General features: G+C 42.3%; 1 protein-coding gene across 1 annotated transcript; it reads left to right on the forward strand.

Moving 5' to 3' along the window:
• Positions 1–18356: 18356 nt before the first annotated feature.
• Positions 18357–21020, forward strand: LOC104234066 (probable protein phosphatase 2C 26). The gene is made up of 2 exons (XM_070154550.1): positions 18357–18657; positions 20896–21020. The coding sequence occupies exons 1-2, from the start codon at positions 18357–18359 to the stop codon at positions 21018–21020; spliced, it is 426 nt and encodes a 141-aa protein (XP_070010651.1).
• The last annotated feature ends 170 nt before the right edge of the window (positions 21021–21190 follow it).

Here is a 21190-nt window from a genome sequence, read left to right on the forward strand (position 1 = left end):
GTAATGTTATTGTTTTGTGGACTGTTTTGCGTTGTTGTTGGGCTGCGTATTTTACTACTATCTTGTGGAGTTTTGGAGGAGGAAGGGTGTGGAGAAACACCATATATATGTAGGGTTATGGGCTGATAGTTATTCGTAACATTTCCAGGTTGTTTGACACGACTACGGTGGTCGTCGTATGTATGGAGTGATTAGGCTGTGTGTGGACTATTTTGGGAGGCTCAATATGTTTATTATTGATGTTGTTTGGGCTGTTTGGTGACTGTTTTGAATGGTGTGAGGTCATATATATAGGGGAGGTGCTGTCCGTTTCATCGTAAAATAGGTTGTGGTCGATACATAATAGTTATGACGCTTAAATGATAACGATAGTATCGTTTCTCTTATTGTAGACTAAGGAGTTTTGACAATTGCATAGCTTGAGATTGGGGAAGTATATACAAGGTATGTGAGGCTATCCCTTTCCTTCTTTTGCACGACTCCGATTGTACATAATGTAATGAACGAGCTTCCAAGATACTCTACTCTTAGAAGCTAGCAGTACTTACATTGTTTTTCCTCTTATGGAACGATTGATGTTAATGTTGCTTCTCTTAGTCTTATGTTATCAATGTTGTTGGTACTTCTTGATTCTTATAAGGTTCATAGTGAAGAGTTAGTCCTAATAACGTGTACAGAGGATACCGACCTTACGTCACTCCGAAAGGTTTAGAATGTGATTCCATGAGTCGAGCATGCATTATATATATGTATCTATTTTACTCTACCGAGCCACGCTATAGTTGGCCGGGTACGGCACCTATTGTGCAACCACTGATCAGTTGGGTTTTACCGAGCTCCACGTGGCCGGGTACGATTCTACCGAGCCTATTATGGCCGGGTACGATATGATGATGATGATGCCCATAGAGGCGAATGCTTTAAAGGTTTATGTATTTATACATATGTATCATGCATTTCATGTAAGTAGCCCTCAGAGGTACTAAGATGTTACAGGTTGTATATTCTTTATCCTTGCTTACATTACTGATCGTATTTATGGTTCCTTGCCTTACATACTCAGTACTTTATTCGTACTGACGTCCTTTTATTTGTGGACGTTGCATGTCGTGCTGCAGGTCCTGATAGACAGGCAGGTGCAGCTCCCCCACCACAGTAGACTGTCCAGTTCAGCGGTGATTGGCGAGATCCCTTCTCCGGACTTGCCTTGGTCTTGGTATGCAATTTTTGTTATAGACATTATGGGTATGTCGGGGCCCTGTTCCGGCTATGTTGCAACACTTATGTTCTTTTAGAGGCTCATAGACAGGTGTCGGCTCATGTATAGTTTGGTATGCCTTGTCGGCTAGTTTTTGTTGTATAGTCTTTCATAGTAGCATGGTAGCTCATACCTTATATGTAGTTTCTTGATTGTCTGGTCATCCCCTGCTATGTATGTTCATGCCGTCATATTTTATTGCTGGTTGTCCATGATCTAGGTCTACCATTTATATTGATCTCGTCAGCCCTAAAAAATAATAATGAAGGTTAGATGAAATGTGCGATGGTGCTCGGCAAGTGTGGTCGGGTGCTAGTCATGGCCCTTTAGTTTGGGTCGTGACAAACTTGGTATCAGAGCAAGTCTGTCCTAGGGGTTGTCTATGAGCCGTGTCTAGTAGAGTCTTGATTATGGATGTGTAGCGCGCCACATTTATAATCAGGAGGCTACATGACATCTAGGGTTGTTACCTTCTTCCTGAATCTAGATCGTGCGTAGAGTTAAGTCGTAAGTGTTCGTCTCTAATATTCACCTTGTTTTTTTCCAGTGATGCCTTCGACTAGGAAGCAAACGATTAGTAGACGGCTTGATACAGCAGCGGGAGAGGGTACCAGTCAGGTGCCCCAAGTTAGAGCAGGACAAAGTGAGGCTCAAAGTGAGATGCCCTCTCATACCTCATCTACTCCATCTCCTCTAGAGGATATTAGAAGGCACCCAGCACCTCCAGTTCCTCCGTCTGGCACTCCAGACTAGGATATGCGGAGTGCTTTGCAGTTATTGACTAGCTTGGTAGTTGCTCAGGCTCAGAGGCAGAATACAGGTGCTGCTGAGAAACCAGTTAGTACAGGAGTTCGTGATTTTATTAATTTAGACCCTCCAGTGTTTACTGGATCAGACCCCAAGGAGGACCCACAGACTTTTATTGACCAGGTTCATCGTACACTTTGGGTTATGCATGTTAGTGATACAGAGGCAGTAGAGTTGGCTTCTTATCGGCTACGGGATTTAGCGGTTCTCTGGTATGATAGTTGGGAGAGATCCAGGGGTCCGAACCCTCCTCCAGCTGTGTGGAAGGAATTTTCTGAGGCCTTTCTTCGTCACTACTTGCCAGTTGAGATACGACGAGCTAGAGCTGATAAGTTCTTGAACCTTAGACAAGGTAATATGAGTGTGCGAGAGTACAGTATGCAGTTTGATTCTTTGGCAAGGTATGCTCCCCATATGGTGGCCGAGATGAGTGATAGGGTGCATATGTTCGTGAATGGGTTGGGACCACATCTGATAAATGAGTGTACGACAGCCTCCTTGGTGGAGGGCATGGATATTTCCCGTATTCAAGCTTATGCCCAGACCCTAGAGGATCGTAAGCGCCAGCAGAGGGCAGTTAGGGAGCAGGATAGGGGCCAGCATAAGAGGGCGAGATTTGCAGGGTATTCTGATGACTTCAGAGGCCGCATCAGGCCACAGTTTTCGAGGAGTTCGGCGCCACCTGTAGCTAGTGCTCCTCCACAGTTTCAGAGGCCTCGATATGATCGATCCTATTCTGGTCCAGGTCAGAGTTCGCGGGCATCTGGCTCGCAACATCACAGGGATACTAGTCAGATGAGACCCCCAACACCACATTGTGATCAGTGCGGCAAGGCCCACTTTGGACTGTGTCGTCGAGGTTCTGATGCATGCTATTCGTGCGGGCAGCCTGGCCATATGATGCGGGATTGTCCTAATAGAGGAGGTGATGGTATGGCTCAGCCGACTGGATCTGTGTCTGGTTCTTCCTCATCAGTTCGACCTCCAGCACGGGGTTTTCAGCAGTCGACAGGTCGTGGTAGGGGTAGAGGTGCAGTGCCGAGTTCGAGTGGTGCTCAAAATCGAACCTATGCTCTAGTAGGTCGACAGGATCTCGAGTCATCTCCAGATGTTGTTACAGGTATTATATCTGTGTTTTCTTATGATGTATATGCGCTGATTGATCCGGGATCTACATTATCATATGTTACACCCTTTGTGGCTAATAAGTTTGGCATTGAACCTGAATTGATAAGTAAACCCCTCGCGGTATCTACTCCGATAGGAGATTCTGTGATTGCTAGAAGGGTATATAGAGGTTGCACTGTGATGATTTGTAGTCGTCAAACCTCGGCAAATTTATTTGAGTTAGAAATGGTTGATTTTGATGTGATAATGGGAATGGACTGGTTGGCCTCATGCTATGCAAATGTTGACTGTCGTACGAAGATGGTTAGGTTCCAATTTCCGGGTGAACCCGTCATTGAATGGAAAGGGAACATTGCTACACCGAAAGGTAGGTTTATTTCCTATCTTAAGGCAAGGAAAATGATCTCAAAAGGTTACATTTATCATCTCGTTCGCGTTAGGGATGCGGAGGCGAAACCGCCTACTTTACAATCAATCCCTGTGGTCAACGAATTCCCAGATGTTTTCCCAGATGAACTCCCAGGCCTTCCTCCTGAAAGGGAGATTGAGTTTAGCATTGATGTGTTGCCTGACACTCAACCGATCTCTATTCCTCCATACAGAATGGCCCCGGCAGAGTTGCGAGAGTTGAAGGTGCAGTTGAAGGACTTGCTGGATAAGGGCTTTATTAGGCCTAGCACTTCACCTTGGGGTGCACCAGTCCTATTCGTGCGGAAGAAAGACGGGTCGTTACGGATGTGTATCGACTATCGACAGTTGAATAAGTCTACTATAAAGAACAAGTATCCACTTCCAAGAATTGATGACCTGTTTGACCAACTCCAGGGTGCCAAGTATTTCTCTAAGATTGATTTACGTTCAGGGTATCATCAGGTGAGGGTTAGGGAGAAGGATATTCCAAAGACGGCCTTCCGGACAAGATATGGGCACTTTGAGTTCTTGGTGATGTCGTTCGGGCTAACAAATGCCCCAGCAGCTTTTATGGATCTCATGAATACTATATTCAGGCCCTATCTTGATGTGTTCGTGATTGTATTCATTGATGACATTCTAGTGTATTCTCGTTCGGAGGCGGAACATGCGGGCCACTTGCGGATAGTATTACAGACGCTTCAGGATCGTAAGTTATATGCTAAGCTCTCCAAATGTGAATTCTGGCTGAACTCAGTAGCATTCCTTGGCCATGTGATATCTGATGAGGGTATTAGTGTCGACACTCAGAAGATCGATGCAGTAAAGAATTGGCCGAGACCTACAACACCATCAGAAGTCCGCAGCTTCCTAGGGCTAGCAGGATATTATAGGCGGTTTGTAGAAGGATTTTCCTCTATATCATCACCATTGACTAAGTTAACACAAAAAGCTACCAAATTCCAGTGGTCTGACACTTGTGAACGTAGTTTTCAGGAGCTGAAGAATCGATTGACATCTGCACCAGTGCTCACTCTTCCTGAAGGAACAGAAGGTTATGTGGTATATTGTGATGCCTCAGGTATAGGTTTGGGGTGCGTATTGATGCAGCGTGGGAATGTGATTGCTTATGCATCAAGACAATTGAAGAAGCATGAAAAGAATTATCCAACCCATGATTTGGAATTGGCTGCAGTAATATATGCTTTGAAGATATGGCGGCACTACTTATACGGCGTCCATGTTGACATCTACACAGATCACAAGAGTTTACAATACATCTTCAAGCAGAAAGAGTTGAATTTGAGGCAGCGTAGGTGGCTTGAATTATTGAAAGACTACGACGTCGAGATATTGTATCATCCCGGTAAAGCCAATGTTGTGGCAGACGCTCTCAGCCGTAAATCAATGGGAAGCTTAGTACATATTGAGGCAGGTAGATGGGGGTTGATTAAAGAGCTTCATCAGCTAGCCAATATGAGAATCAGATTGTTAGACTCTGATGACGGAGGTGTTACTGTACAGAATACATCAGAATCATCTTTGGTAGCCGAGGTAAAAGCACGACAATATGAAGATCCTATCTTAGTACGATTAAGAGAAAGCATTCAACAGTGTAAAAGTATGGCTTTTGGGATCGGAAAAGACGGGGCACTGAGATACCAGAGCCGATTGTGTGTGCCTAATGTGGCAGGGTTGCGAGAGAAGATTATGAATGAGATTCATCAATCCCGATATTCCATCCATCCCGGCTCGACAAAGATGTATCATGATGTCAAGGAGCAGTATTGGTGGGATAATATGAAGAAGTCTATTGCAGAATTTGTAGCCCAGTGTCCCAATTGTCAACAAGTAAAGATAGAACATCAGAAACCCGGTGGATTGCTTCAAAATATAGAGATTCCGACCTGGAAGTGGGAGGTGATTAATATGGACTTCATTATTGGATTACCTCGCTCTTATCATAAGTTTGACTCCATCTGGGTGATAATTGATCGACTTACAAAATGTGCCCATTTTCTGCCAGTGAAGACAACTTACACGGCTGAAGATTATGCAAAGTTGTATATCAAGGAGATTGTTAGGCTTCATGGTGTGCCCATATCTATTATATCAGATCGAGGAGCTCAATTTACGGCTAACTTTTGGAGGTCTTTCCAGAAGGGTTTAGGCACACAGGTAAATCTCAGCACTGCATTTCATCCGCAGACTGACGGACAGGCTGAACGTACCATTCAGACACTGGAAGATATGCTACGAGCATGTGTTCTAGATTTTAAGGGGAATTGGGATGATCATCTTCCACTCATAGAATTCGCCTATAACAATAGCTACCATTCCAGTATTAAAATGGCCCCATACGAGGCACTATACGGGAGGAGATGTAGATCACCAGTTGGATGGTTCGAAGTCGGTGAAACAGAATTATATGGGCCAGATTTGATTCACCAAGCTATTGAGAAGGTGAAAGTGATACAGGAGCGATTGAGGACGGCACAAAGCAGGCAAAAATCTTATTCTGATGTCCGACGTCGTGATCTAGAGTTTGAGGTTGGTGATTGGGTTTTCCTGAGGATCTCACCAATGAAGGGTATTATGCGTTTTGGGAAGAAAGGTAAGCTGAGTCCAAGGTATATCGGGCCGTATAAAATTCTTCGACGGATTGGACAGGTTGCTTATGAGTTAGAATTGCCATCCGAATTGGAATTTGTCCACCCGGTATTCCATGTATCTATGTTGAGAAAATGTATTGGAGACCCTTCTCGAGTCGTCCCTATCAAAGATGTACAAGTTACAGAGGACCTATCATATGAAGAAGTGCCAGTGGCGATATTAGATCGGCAAGTCCGCAAGCTGAGAACAAAAGATGTAGCTTCCGTCAAAGTATTGTGGAGGAACAAAAATATGGAAGAAATGACATGGGAAGCAGAAGAGGAGATGAAGTCTAAATACCCTTACTTATTCCAGAATGAAGATAACAAGGATGCTGGTGGAAGACAGGATACATTGGAAGGTGAAACGGCTCTATGAGGTAAGCAATAATTTGAGAATACTCCTCCTTAATACAAAATGGTGATATGTAGATAATGTAAATACGCATAATGCTTTGTGTAGCCTTGTGAAGCCATATGTTGGGCTTAATTACTTGCAAGTTTTGCTAGTGACCATTTTATAGGGGAAAATTGATCGGAAATTTCCATTGGAATCCACGATGATTTAAACTCCCCATAAACCCTTACATTCGAGGACGAATGTTCCTAAGGGGGGAGGGTGTTACAACCCATATCCACATGTGTTAGTTCATGCCATATATTAGTTAACATAAATCCAAGAAGGAATTATCTTTGAGATGATAAGAAGTCAATCCTATTGGTCTTAAGTGATACAAGAGTGTATAAGGGTGATTAACCAGTATTAGAAGTTAAACGAATCAAGGATGTTGTAACTCGTATTTTCAAGTAATCTAGCGGTGCTTAATACACTCAAGAGGTCATTTATTAAGTTATTTTAATCATATAATATCCGTATCATAAGTCTTGAAGTCAAACGAGTTATGAAACAAAAGTCGACAAAAGTTGTCGCAACTTAGGTTCATAATTTTACTTAAACATTAGGTCAAATATTTCTAATCTTTTCTCATAATTTTCAAGGAATTACGGGGTGATATACCAACCAAATTAAACATCTATGAGTCTAGTTTCCAACGCATTAAACCGTTCATCGATACAATCTAGGAGTAGAGAGATATTCGCATTTTCGCGAGACTGCGCCAAGCACCTCTCTATGGGGCCCACTAAGGCGGTTTAAGATATTTGGACCTATATAGGATGCCTCCAACCCGTTTTAAGTCATTTCTTCTCACTATTTTCAGACCTTAGAACCCTAGGAACATCCTCTCAAGGTTCTCTCAAGATTCAAGACCCAAAAAAAGGGCAAACAACACAAATCAAGTGTCGGGAATTCCGTGGCGCTAGTAAGTCTCTTGTTCTTCTTGTTGTTGCTCATTTTTGTGTCGTTCCAGCTCGTGTGGGAGGTTGTTTTAAAGGGTTTATGTTCTGTAAATACTCCCTCATGTTCTTAATATCAATCCTAGGTGATTTCAAGCCTTCTAAAGTGATTCTAGTGCCGAAAAACACTAATTGATCGCTAGTTTCGCTTTTTTGTTGTTGTGGCAGCATTGGAGGGATATTTCATGGAAATTTAAGGTCAAATTGGAGTTGTTATTTCTGTATAAAGGTAAGTAACCTCTTACTCTATATGTATTTAAGATTATCCAAGTTGCAGCTAAGCCATTGAAGCTAGAACTTGTGAAATATATATCGAAAGGCTTGGAAGTAATGTTATTGTTTTGTGGACTGTTTTGCGTTGTTGTTGGGCTGCGTATTTTACTACTATCTTGTGGAGTTTTGGAGGAGGAAGGGTGTGGAGAAACACCATATATATGTAGGGTTATGGGCTGATAGTTATTCGTAACATTTCCAGGTTGTTTGACACGACTACGGTGGTCGTCGTATGTATGGAGTGATTAGGCTGTGTGTGGACTATTTTGGGAGGCTCAATATGTTTATTATTGATGTTGTTTGGGATGTTTGGTGACTGTTTTGAATGGTGTGAGGTCATATATATAGGGGAGGTGCTGTCCGTTTCATCGTAAAATAGGTTGTGGTTGATACATAATAGTTATGACGCTTAAATGATAACGATAGTATCGTTTCTCTTATTGTAGACTAAGGAGTTTTGACAATTGCATAGCTTGAGATTGGGGCAGTATATACAAGGTATGTGAGGCTATCCTTTTCCTTCTTTTGCACGACTCCGATTGTAACATAATGTAATGAACGATCTTCCAAGATACTCTACTCTTAGAAGCTAGCAGTACTTACATTGTTTTCCCTCTTATGGAACGATTGATGTTAATGTTGCTTCTCTTAGTCTTATGTTATCAATGTTGTTGGTACTTCCTGATTCTTATAAGGTTCATAGTGAAGAGTTAGTCCTAATAACGTGTACAGAGGATACCGACCTTACGTCACTCCGAAAGGTTTAGAATGTGATTCCATGAGTCGAGCATGCATTATATATATGTATCTATTTTACTCTACCGAGCCACGCTATAGTTGGCCGGGTACGGCACCTATTGTGCAACCACTGATCAGTTGGGTTTTACCGAGCTCCACGTGGCCGGGTACGATTCTACCGAGCCTATTATGGCCGGGTACGATATGATGATGATGATGCCCATAGAGGCGAATGCTTTAAAGGTTTATGTATTTATACATATGTATCATGCATTTCATGTAAGTAGCCCTCAGAGGTACTAAGATGTTACAGGTTGTATATTCTCTATCCTTGCTTACATTACTGATCGTATTTATGGTTCCTTGCCTTACATACTCAGTACTTTATTCGTACTGACGTCCTTTTATTTGTGGACGCTGCATGTCGTGCTGCAGGTCCTGATAGACAGGCAGGTGCAGCTCCCCCACCACAGTAGACTGTCCAGTTCAGCGGTGATTGGCGAGATCCCTTCTCCGGACTTGCCTTGGTCTTGGTATGCAATTTTTGTTATAGACATTATGGGTATGTCGGGGCCCTGTTCCGGCTATGTTGCAACACTTATGTTCTTTTAGAGGCTCATAGACAGGTGTCGGCTCATGTATAGTTTGGTATGCCTTGTCGGCTAGTTTTTGTTGTATAGTCTTTCATAGTAGCGTGGTAGCTCATACCTTATATGTAGTTTCTTGATTGTCTGGTCATCCCCTGCTATGTATGTTCATGCCGTCATATTTTATTGCTGGTTGTCCATGATCTAGGTCTACCATTTATATTGATCTCGTCAGCCCTAAAAGATAATAATGAAGGTTAGATGAAATGTGCGTTGGTGCTCGGCAAGTGTGGTCGGGTGCTATCATTGCCCTTCAGTTTGGGTCGTGACAGTTTATTTTTTTTATAAATAAGAAAATACAAAAATATGTTGCATTTGAATTTAGGATTTAATTCTACAATTAGTAGTAATTAAGTTTGTTTTACAAAAATGAATAAATCACAAAAAATAATGTATTTTGCGTTTTTAGCATTTAATGTCCAAGTTGTGTGATTTTATTTAATCGTGTGTGTTAATTGTTATTAAAAGTTAATTAGTACTTTTATAAATTAATCTAGTCCTATAAGTTAATTTAGGATTTTTGGAATTTTTAGTTTTATTAGTTTCAGAAAAGAAAAGCAAAATAAAAGAGTGTTAAGTCATATTTGGGCCAAATCAATTTAAAGTCCATCATCCCAAACAATCTTCTTCCCCTTGAAATTGAAACCCGTCCAAGACAACCCAGATACCCAGCCCATACCCTATCCCCGACCCGGTCTGCCCCATAGCCCAAACGACCACCCCCTCTTTTCTCCATTTTTCATTTCCTTAACAAAAAACCCTAAACCACCCGCCCCTTCTTCGCTTCATCTTCTCCAAACGACCCCCATGGCTGCCCTCTTCTCTTCATCTTCTCCAAACGACCCCTCCAACTCCAAACGACCTCCATGGCTGCCCTCCTTCTTCTTCTTCGAACCAACGAACCCTCCTTCTCCCTCGACCCCCATGGCTGCCCTCTTCTCTTCATCAGTTCCAAATGACCCCTCCAGCTCCAAACGACCTCCATGGCTGCATTCCTTCTTCTTCTTCGAACTAACGACCACCAGCGACTCCATCAACTCATCGACAGCCCGCCTCACGTCCACCGTGACCCTCCAGTCGCGAGATCCAGCCAGTCCGCCAGTCGCGAGCTCCAGCCTTCTCCATCGACGTCCAATGCCATCAGACCCAACGTCGTCACTCGTCGACTCACCTTCTCCATAACCACCCTCCAGTCCAAAACAAGACCATTCATCTGAGGTCGTGCTCAGTCGTAAGTCGAGGCAGTGCGTCAAGGTTCCGTCCGAGTCCGTGTTTGTTAGTCAAGCATCGAAATAGTATTGTGAACGAAGCTGTGTTTCATCGAAAGTTCAGCATTGTTCGACGTCGGATCGTTAGCATAAAGGTCAGCCATAGCTCGTTCACAGATTTTTGCTTTTTCTTTGGAGTTTCGTTTTCACTGTGCGTAACGGAGCAAGAAAGTGTAGTAGTAAAGGTCATATCTCTTGCCTCGAATCTATGCTATTCACGGATCTATTTGTGGTTTCGTTTAATGTGGGTTCATTTTGATAAAGTTTTCGCATGAAGTATCCTACTGCATATTCGTTGAAATTATATGTGTATGCATTTTGACGACTTTCCTACTGTTTTGAGTTCAATTGATGATTGTGTTTAGTGATTTGGATATACTTGTTTGTTCTGTTAAGTTTGTTCTGATATGAATCTGGCCTTGTTGAATTGTCTTAATGTCGTTGATTGGGAGTTAGTTTCATGTGTTTAATTAGTCAGTTGTTAGGATTTCTAAATTAAGATTGGTTATAGCTGCTATAGTTTGGTTAATTGATTAGGAGGATTGGATATAGCTGATGGGGTAGAATGGTAATTTCAATAATTTCAGGGGTATTTTGGGATTTAAAGTTTTAAAAATGATTAATTTGAGTGCTCTGTCCACTAAGCACTAATAATATTAAAATAAGGCATTGTTTAATACATAGTGGGGGACAAGACATTTGCTAGTGGGGAACAAGACATTTGCTAGTGGGGAACAAGGCATGCAAGTGTGGGGAACAAAACATAATGGTATGAAAAGCTTAAAAGGGATTGATTAAAATATGTTGCTCATACCTGTTTGAACAATTAAATAGGGAACAAGGCATGCAAGTGTGGAAAACAAAAATAACTTTAAACAAGAAGACATGAGGTGATGGGATTCAAAGGGGGATGGGGGGTTAGAATCTGATGGTTTTTCATGGAAGAGATAAGAGGCCTGTTTTTGGGTTATAAATAGGGTCATTCAAAACAGAAAAGGGGTTGGTTTTTTTGAAAGGAAAAAAATGAGTTCTCTTTCAGTTTTTTTCCAGAGAGTTTAGGCCGGATTTTTAACATTTAAAAGTTCAGTAATTTGAGAGTAAAAAACATGCTGGTTTTTAATCCTAAAAGGTTCAGTGTTTGGAGAGCTAAGAAATTGAAAAGTGAGTCTTTTCTTTGACTGCTGAATATCAGAACTAGTACTGTCGCTGTTTCATTGGTGTTGTTGTTTAGTATTTCTGGGGTTTCAATTGGTTCTTCCTGAGTTTGCTATTGGTTATTGGCTACTGTTTTCATTGGGTGTTGCTGGAACTCTGCTGGTTCCTTCCTTTTTAATCTGTCACTGGGTTGTTCTGTCACTGCGTTGCTGTGTTATTACTGTTGTTGACTGCTCCTTCATCTTCTTGTATTTCCATTATCCAGGTACACGTTCTAAAGCTCTCAAATTTAATGGAAAGGAAGTAAAGAGTTGTTGGAATGGATTTCTGAATTTCCCTTGTTTCTTTGTGTTTAATTTGATGTATAAGCAGTAGTTCACTTGATATTTCATAGTATGTATTGGAATGACTTTGGAATGATTGAATCTATTTCTACAAACATGGAATATCAATTGTATTTAATCTTAGTTGGTGATTACTAGTTATGAAATATACTGTATTTAATTCTTTTTTCAGTGGTCGCGAAATAGTTTCAAATAGTTTATGTCACAAAACAGGTTCAAATAGTTTATAGAAATCAGCATGTTGGTTTAATAGGTCTAATTCTGAAATTGCGAGTTCACTTGAGTAAATAACATCATTTTAAATAGCAATGTAAATAATGTTGGTAACTAATGTTAGTTCTCAAATGTTAGTGATTAATGTTAAGTTGATGTCAGTTTTTAAGCATTGATGCATTTTTCAACAAATCGTAAAAAGAGCTCAAAAATGGCTTTGTATTCAACATAGTTAATTCCAATAGTCCAATTCATATAATAAAGCTAAAGTTGAACTGGATTGAAATGGTAGTTGGTTTGTTAATATTTACAACGGCAAGCGGCGAATCTTAAGTTAGGTAGCGAGTTCAAACTAGAAGGGGTTTCCTTTTGTTTGGACCCGGACTTGAACTTGAAACCCGAACTTTTAATGCTAATTGATTAGGATTTTTTTTATTCTTACAGACAAATAAATAGAAAATCATTGTCGCTTTAGGATATCCTTGAATAAAAATGAGATGAGCCTCACCGAATAAAAAATACAAAATTGCGGGGTCCTCAATAAATATTTGTTTTAAAATACTTAGATTTAGGGACGGGCCGTTTAGCGAATTTCACGAACTTCCCCAAAAGATAATAACGCGCAAGTCACTTCCGGCGCGCTTTAAATAATTTACTCTCTTAAACTCGGGTGCGCATTTATGTGACCCAAATCCAAATCTCCACGAAGTCGAATTGTGTCGCTAATCACGGGTACATTGATTGTGACGTGGTTCGAGATGCATTTCCACGACGTTGCAAATTCCTTTTTTTTAAAATATGAATGAGACGAGCCTCGACAAACAAAAAATACACAAGCTGCGGGGCCCTCTATACGTGTTGGTAAAATTACTTAGACTTCGGGATGGGCCGTTTAGCAAAATTTCACGGCCCTACCCAAAATAATGATATGCTAGTCGCTTAGGCGCGCCTTTAATAAATTACTTTCTTAAACTAGGGTGCACATTTATGTGACCCAAATCTAAATCTCAAAAGAGTTGAAATGTGTCAATAACCACGGGTGCATTGATGGGACGTGGTTCGAGGTGTATTTTCATGACGTTGCAATTCTCGTTAAAAATAATAGTAATAAAAGCGGTAAACAGTTAAAATTTGCACGTAGGTTCAACATGTATTAAAACCAGATAAATAAGCCGAATATGACAGTTGAGCGACCGTGCTAGAACCACGGAACTCGGGAATGCCTAACACCTTCTCCCGGGTTAACAGAATTCCTTACTTGGATTTCTGGTTCGTGGACTGTAATACAGAGTCAATCTTTTCCTCGATTCGGGATTCAACCGGTGACTTGGGACACCATAAATCTCTCAAGTGGCGACTCTGAATTAAATAATAAATCCCGTTTCGATTGTCCTTTAATTGGAAAAACTCCCTTTTATGACCATTTGCGGGGTGGAGGTAAAAAGGAGGTGTGACAGCAGGAACCTTAGCCGAGACACTCATCTCCTCCAAAGTTCGAGCCTGTACTTGAGCTTTTAGCTCCCCGCAAACAACTCTGACACGGTTGACGTCGCCTTTGAGGTACCTGAAGGCCTCCACCTTTCTCTGCAACTGATACTGCAAAAGAGGTTAGCCTTAAGGTTAGAAAGGAGCGAAGCACGTACTACAGAAAGTTACCTGCTCCATCAAATAGCTCTCATAGTTTGAGCTCCGGTGCACCTCATATCGCCAATGTTGCAGCTCAACTTCCTTCTCCTCGCTAAGGAGCCTAAGGGATTCGCTCTCATCCAGAATTTTCTGAAGCTTGACCCCTTGATGGAGGAGCTCAGACCTAAGCCTATCATAGGCCTACACAAGGAAGGTTGAATAGAGGGAGGAGAGCACGGGGCACAGGGAAACTGTACATGAACTCACCACAAAGTGAAGTCGACAGACTTCCTCGAAGTCGGAACACACTCTTGTTGATCTTGCCCCTGTGGCCCCAAAAGAACCGACCTCGGGCACAGCGTATTCGCTCAATGGAACCGCCGGCCGGGAATCAGGCGCTCCAGGAGCAGCGGACCCGGGCGATGCCCCTTCCTTGGAAATGTGAGCCCGACCAGCACCACTAAAGGCTCCTGCAAACGGCGAATCCAGCACAAATGGAAGCGGAAAATATTACCTCGGGTATGCGAAGGCAAGGCAAAGGCAGCATACACACATACCTTGGTACTGCGCTTCCCATCCAATACGTAGTACAACTCGCCACCTGCGCTCGTCGTAGGACGAATGGGACACCAGCTTCCGAACCCAGCCAGGAAGATCATAGACTTCACCCGGCATCTACGAAGTTACTGCAACAAGGGAGACAACATTATTACTCAGCCGATTCTCGCTATAGGCGAAACCTGAAAAAGCGCCAAATGCCTCACTCACGTGTATAATTCCACCCTTCAAGAAATGGCAAAAACCCCACAGGGATAATGTCGGTCGTCCGGACCCGGATAAACCAACTGGCCCACTTTAGATACATGTTTTCCTCGTCATCAATAACAAAGGGCATGGACGAAAGACACCTCAGAGTTAGTAGGCCTCGAAGATGGAAGGGTCGATATAGCCTGACAAGGTGATCAAGCGTGAATTCAAGCCCAGCCTTCCCCGCGAAGAACCTCATTATCAATGCCGTTAGCCAAAACGACGGATGAATCTATGCCAGGGTAACCCGATACTTCAAGCAAAAATCAAGCACAACCCTATCAGGGGGGCCAAATGCGAAAGGGTATAGGTATACGCTCAAGAATCCATCGGTGGAGTCCACAATGCCCTCATCTGGGGAAAGCACCTGCAGTGTTATCCCCTTGCTCCACCCGCAGTATCTCCTCGCCATCTCCAAGTGTTCCTCTCTTATCAAGGATGTCGTCTCCAGAGCGAACTCCCTCGGTTCTGAACACCAGGAGCAGCACCCCCCGTCCCCTACCGGATCGGCCCCGAAGTGGTTTCCATGACTATGGTGAAGCTAACATGTCAAAGCAAGCAAGCGCACCAACATGTTTTGCACCTAAAGAGATGAAGTACCCCGTGCCAAAGCAGAAAGGCGGCTATCTAAAATTAGTGAAGTCTTGTGAAAAAGCCGAAGCCGCCCCACATATATGTGAGAAGCAGCGATGATTCGCCTGCCCGAGGCAGGCCCTGGGAAGCCAACAGCCTCGATACAGATCGATGGGGCAATACCTGATACAGAAAGCATCCTTCAACGAGGAGTCAAGACTCGAGGAGCCGTTCGTATTATCTCCGAGCTCGAGATAGTACTATACGTCAAGAACCCCCGGCCCAAAGAAGTCGGACTTCGGGAAGCTTTAAATGCCACCACTTGACTCAAGGCAAGTACCTAGTCTCGTGATCCCCTCTTTCTGAAAAGAGGAATAAACACAGGAAGCTCCGATCGCGAAAGCGCCCGAATACAGGCAAACTCCGACTTCCTATACATTATAAAGGGGCTATCTACATTAAGATCAATAGGGGGGCCCGGGTACCTGAAGATGACCTTCATCCAGGGTAACATTCCCGCATGCCACAGAATTTGACGCATGATCTCTATACAACTTGGAGGGCCTCGATAGCCCGGACCTATCAGATCAATCCAAGATTGGTCCGAAGTACGACGATAGGTTCGGATGAGAGCTATGCCGATCAGCAGAAGACTGGGATGGACTCCCATGCCCAAGCCCGATATTATCAGCCAGCAAACAAAAGAAAGCATTCAAAAGGCCCCGAAGGGAATGAGAGCATATAGAAACAAAGCAAAGTTCGAAAGCGAAAATCAACAGGGTATATTCTTATTTATAAAAGTTTGTGTACAAGCAGCCCTCGAGGGGGAATTACATACAACTTGCAAAAGCCTATAAGAGTCTACGCCCAAAGCGGAGGAACGGAAGGATGTATATGTGATGAAACCCGGCGCCCGATCCGCCCTCGAGAGTCCATCTCTGGTATCATCATCCTCGGGCGCCTCACCCTCGAGCACGTATCCTTGAGGGTGACTCATTCGATCTCCACCTCCCATAGGTTCCCAGCTCAATTTCCCGAGGGATCCCCGCCGGAGAAGATGAAGAAGAGTAAAAGGAGGGGACGCAGAGAAGGCAGAGAAAAGAGACATGGCCCGCCGAAGCCAAAGGTTGAAAATTCAGCGGGCCCTAGCCTCAGCGGCCAGTAGTGCCACTTTATCCCTTAGGAAAGAAAAATCCCTAGGGATGAAGTACCACACTAGGCCGGGTAGGAGAGTGAGCAGCGGTGCATAATCCGAACAGCTATCTACATAATGGAGAAACCGACTCCCCGTCCATCATCACCTCGGCCCAGCATACCGACGATCGCAACAACAATAGAATGGCACGTTTATGTTCGACGAAGGGAAGCCCCAGCAGAAGGTCACAACACAGTCTAAGGAAACTCCTCCAAATAGCCTTAAGGTCAAGAGTCCCTAGCATGATGTTCAGGGGTGAAAGAAGATGATAAGAAGGGAAAGGTAAGCGAGACAACGGGAGCACTGGGATAGGAAAAGCAAAGCCAAGGCACCCCCGTTTATATGAGATTACGATATGGTCATCTAGGCTTTGGAAGGCTGACCAACGGAGGCAGTTAATGCATCCATGGAAAATCAAGTCGACGGTGGTACCTTCACCTTGAAAAACGAGAATCAGGAATGCAATGAATGAAGTTGAAAACTACGAGCCCGTGGATGTCCAATCACCGCTAAGCTCAGGCCAGGAGTCACATCATCGGTACGTCGTCGCCGAAAGAAGCTCAATGAGTCAAGTGTCAGAATCATTTCCCATCTCTTTATTATGGGAAACGCGGAGAATATCTGTATGCGGCAAAATCAGAAGACTTCATTTCTCGCTGTCGGGACATTTCGGAAGCATGCCTCGGGACCCCGAGGGCGGGAGGACGCGACCAAGTTTCCGACCTCGGGGCTTGTCGGAGCCAGACTCGGAGGAAACGAAGACTGAAGTCAGGACAGAGGGGGAAGCCCCCAAGGCACATGGCTACTCCAGACAGGTCCGGCCTATCCAGAGCCTATGCTGAGCCATCACGTCAAACCATCCCATCTACCTACTTTGTGTCTAATCTCTACATATTTGTACCATACCGTGTTTCCTCGCCTATATAAGGGGAACCCATACCACTTTGTAAAGGGCTGATGTTGCTCAATTTTCTCCACAAATGCAATAATATCTCTCTCCCTCTCTTTTCTCCTATTTTGCTTGTTCTCACTGGCCCGAGGCCGCTTTAATATCTATTGTCTTCTTACTTGTTTCATGCTATATTGCGCAACACTGGCCATAAAGAGCCTCGCTTGATCGTATCCTTAATTGTTATCCTATTCCCGGTTGCCCCCGATAGCTCGAGCTCGATTCGAATCCCGACCCCGAGGTCCTTATCGACCGGCTTTGCATCCGGGCAATAGGCCCCTTCGGTTTGATTACTGTCTCGTTTTAGCTCGCATTTCATCATTATACTACACGTTCTTAGCATCAACTGCTCTAACAACTAGCTCGGGAATAGATCACGTATTTTTAGAATCTCATTAACAAATTTAATTGTTGTTACCATTTTCACGGTAAACAATATCTTTGCATTTTTCATGCGGAGACTTGAATCATATTTGCTTCCGGTTTTTTGGATGAATAACTATGAGCTACGTGATGTTTTTGTGGAGGTCGAGTATTAGGGTTGTGGGTTAGGAGGTAGTCGAGTCTTGCCTTACTTCGTACCTTTGTGAGACTAGTCTGGTAGGGTTTTTGTCTAAGATAGCTAGTGGCAATGTTGTATCTTACTATTTCGGTTTTCAGTGCAGGACCTATTTTACTAGCTATCGCTTTTGCTTTGCATTTTTCTTCTAGATTTCATGTTCCTATTTTTCCTATGATTTCCATGGTGATACTAGTATTGTCTCCTTTTGTCTTTCTGTTTTCTTGAGCCGAGGGACTTTCGGTACTCCTTCGGGGTAGGGGTAAGGTCCCCAGACCCCACTAGTAGGATTTTTACTGGGTTGTTGTTGTTATTGTTGTTGTATTTTTGTTGCTAATCACCATAATATTTTCGATTATATGTTCGTACAGCCTAAATTTAACGATGCATTGCTAGAAATGTTTCGGAATGTGTACATTGGCCATGCTCCTTACATATCTTGTACACCTTCGTTGCGTCACCATAGATTCTGTCCAGGTGATCAGTTTTTGGTTCTCTCCTCTGATGGCCTATACCAATACTTGAGCAATGAGGAGGTGGTCTCTCTTGTTGAGAATTTCATGGAGAAATTTCCAGATGGGGATCCTGCTCAACACCTGATTGCGGAGCTTTTGTTCCGTGCAGCCAAGAAAGCTGGTAATATTCCTGTCCATACTCCCAGTGTGGAGTTAAGGATAAAATGTGACCTTCCATTTTTTGGTAATTTTATGCCTCGCTATGCAATAGAGGTTGTGATGTTTATTTATTGCTGAGTAGCTTGAATTCTTGCATGAAAATTTTATCTGCAAAATCTATCAGATCTTTTGGTCCTCTTACACATCTTGCTGTTATCTGTTAGATGTTTCACTTTATTAGGTGGGGACAACTAAATTCTACAATTCGGATAACGTAGGCAGTAACATAAAATTATGTCTTTTTCCATTGCACTTGCATGCTGCAACTTATGCAGTTGTGTGCTGTTTTTTGGTGGCATCTGTCAGAAGTTTCCAAAAAGCTGAGCTAGCAAGCGTCGTTTGAGTTTTCAGGAAGTGTTTGTTTCACCTGTTTTTACTACCAAAAAAACCTAACTAATTTCTTTTTGGAAAAACTGAGTGTGATTACAAGGCATCAAGCAACCCATTACCCAAATGCTTGAATAGAGCTGTCAAAATGGGCTAGCCCAGCCCAAGTCTCGTGGGATTTTAAATTTGGTAGGCTAGGGTGGGCTAGCCCTCCATTTATATAGGCCTTAAAATGGCCAGCCCAACCCTAAGAGGGCTGCGGGCTAGGGCGGGCCGGGCCTCAACATTTTTAGGAAAAAAAATATTTCTTCAAATCTTTTGATATTTTTTCGTGACATAATCTCTTAATCATATGAACGACTTCTGTTTATTTAGAATGTACAAGAATCTTGATATTTGATAAGGAATCTCGTAATTGAAAAGTAAATTGTTTATATCTCTAGCTCTTCTTTTTTTAACGTTACATGAATATTTTTTAATATTTTTCTTTCACTTTCCTTAGATTCAGGAATTGCTTCGATAAGCTAATATGTTAAGGTTTTTTAATTGAGGTTTAACATTATTTGTTGATTTCATCATTATAATCCATGAAAAATTTAAAATTCATGAAATTTACTAGTGTTTTTCGGTATTAAAACTTGACCTTTTTCTATACTGAAGAGCAATTTAATAATTAATAATATATTAAAGTAACCAAACTGATCATTGGCCCCTTAAAGTAATATTTTCTTTTAAAAAATTTATTTTTTTTAGTAATTAAATGATTTTATTTACCAATAGCAAATATGTACAATGTCAAAACTGAAACTGGGCATTCCCAGTTCCACGCATCCTCTACTACAATTCTTCTATATCAGTGTGAGGTCTGTTTCTTGTAAGGAGTCTTAAAACTTTATTATTGGTCACTTAAAACTTTCCTAGTTCGTTGTTAATTAAGCAAAAGAGAAACTAATCTTGTCATACTACATGCATATCAAACATATAAATTCTAGTTGATATGAAAGGATAAATGAGAATTCTAAGGTTGGAAAATGTGGATTATAGTTAATATTTTTTTAGTTTTTACTTTTTTTAAATATGAATTTAATTAATTTTTGGCCAACAGGCCAGCCTCGGTCAAGCCTCAAGGGCAAGCGAGCTGACTTGGGCCGGGCTTATAAGCCTCAGCTTTAAATGGAGTAAAACAATCCCAACCCAGCCTTACCCAAATAGTGGGCTGGCCTCATGGACCAAGCCCATTTTGACAGTTATATGCTTGAATGTGTTATTACTACAGTAATGGTCAAATCCTTCCTTTCCTTTGGCTGCAATGGGTTTGGCCGTATTCAAAAATTTGAAGCTTGAGAACTATATCGCCTTTTGTGATTGTGTTTGCTATGTAACAGCTTAGAAATCTCTTCACCTCTGCATTTGTTGTGTTAAAAAGGAATGCATGTTAAAATATGTTGTGTTGTAAGTATGTAGCAGCTATTTCACGGGCGTACTGGGGCTTTTATCTTAGTTTATGCCCTGCCTCTATTAATTTCATGCTTAAGATTGGTGGTGACACTTTGCCACCATGTCTTCTGTGGCTGTGATCTTAGTTATATGCCCTCACTCTTAAGCCTAAGCTCATCTTTCACTTATCAATTGTGCGCACTCTTGGGTTTCTGGAATACTATTAGTGGCATGCTTATCTAAGTTTCGTAAAAGCTATGGAATATGAAGACTAATAAATTCTTAGGATCCATCTGTCATGATAACATTCTTGGCAGCTTCATACTTACTACTTTTCTCTAGATCTTAGTGGTTGGGTAAATCTACTCAAATATGGACCAATAAAAAAAAGTGTAATCAAATTTGGTATCATGGTTATCATATGCTGGGCTGTCTATATGAATCTTTTTAGGACAAGCCAGACACCTGTTCTCAAAGTGGATTTAATTTTTGTCTGCAGGAATGGATTTTCATGAATTGCTGGATATCCCTCAAGGAGACCGCAGGAAGTACCATGACGATGTTACTGTTATGGTGATATCTCTTGAAGCAAGAATTTGGAAGTCGTCAGGCAAATACCTCTGAGTTTTTACTACTGCTGGCATCTGTGCCAGAATTGTTATCCATGTATAGTGTGCTGCTGCAATTTTGTTCTTTTTGAGTTGAGATCTTGGGCGACGAAGCTGGATTTTTTGGGTGTTTTGCGGATCGTTTGTAGTCAACATAAGCACAGTGGTCTGCTTATCCTCTTGAGT

The sequence above is a fragment of the Nicotiana sylvestris genome, chromosome 8 (assembly GCF_000393655.2).
Source record: "Nicotiana sylvestris chromosome 8, ASM39365v2, whole genome shotgun sequence".
NCBI classification, from domain to species: Eukaryota; Viridiplantae; Streptophyta; class Magnoliopsida; order Solanales; family Solanaceae; genus Nicotiana; species Nicotiana sylvestris.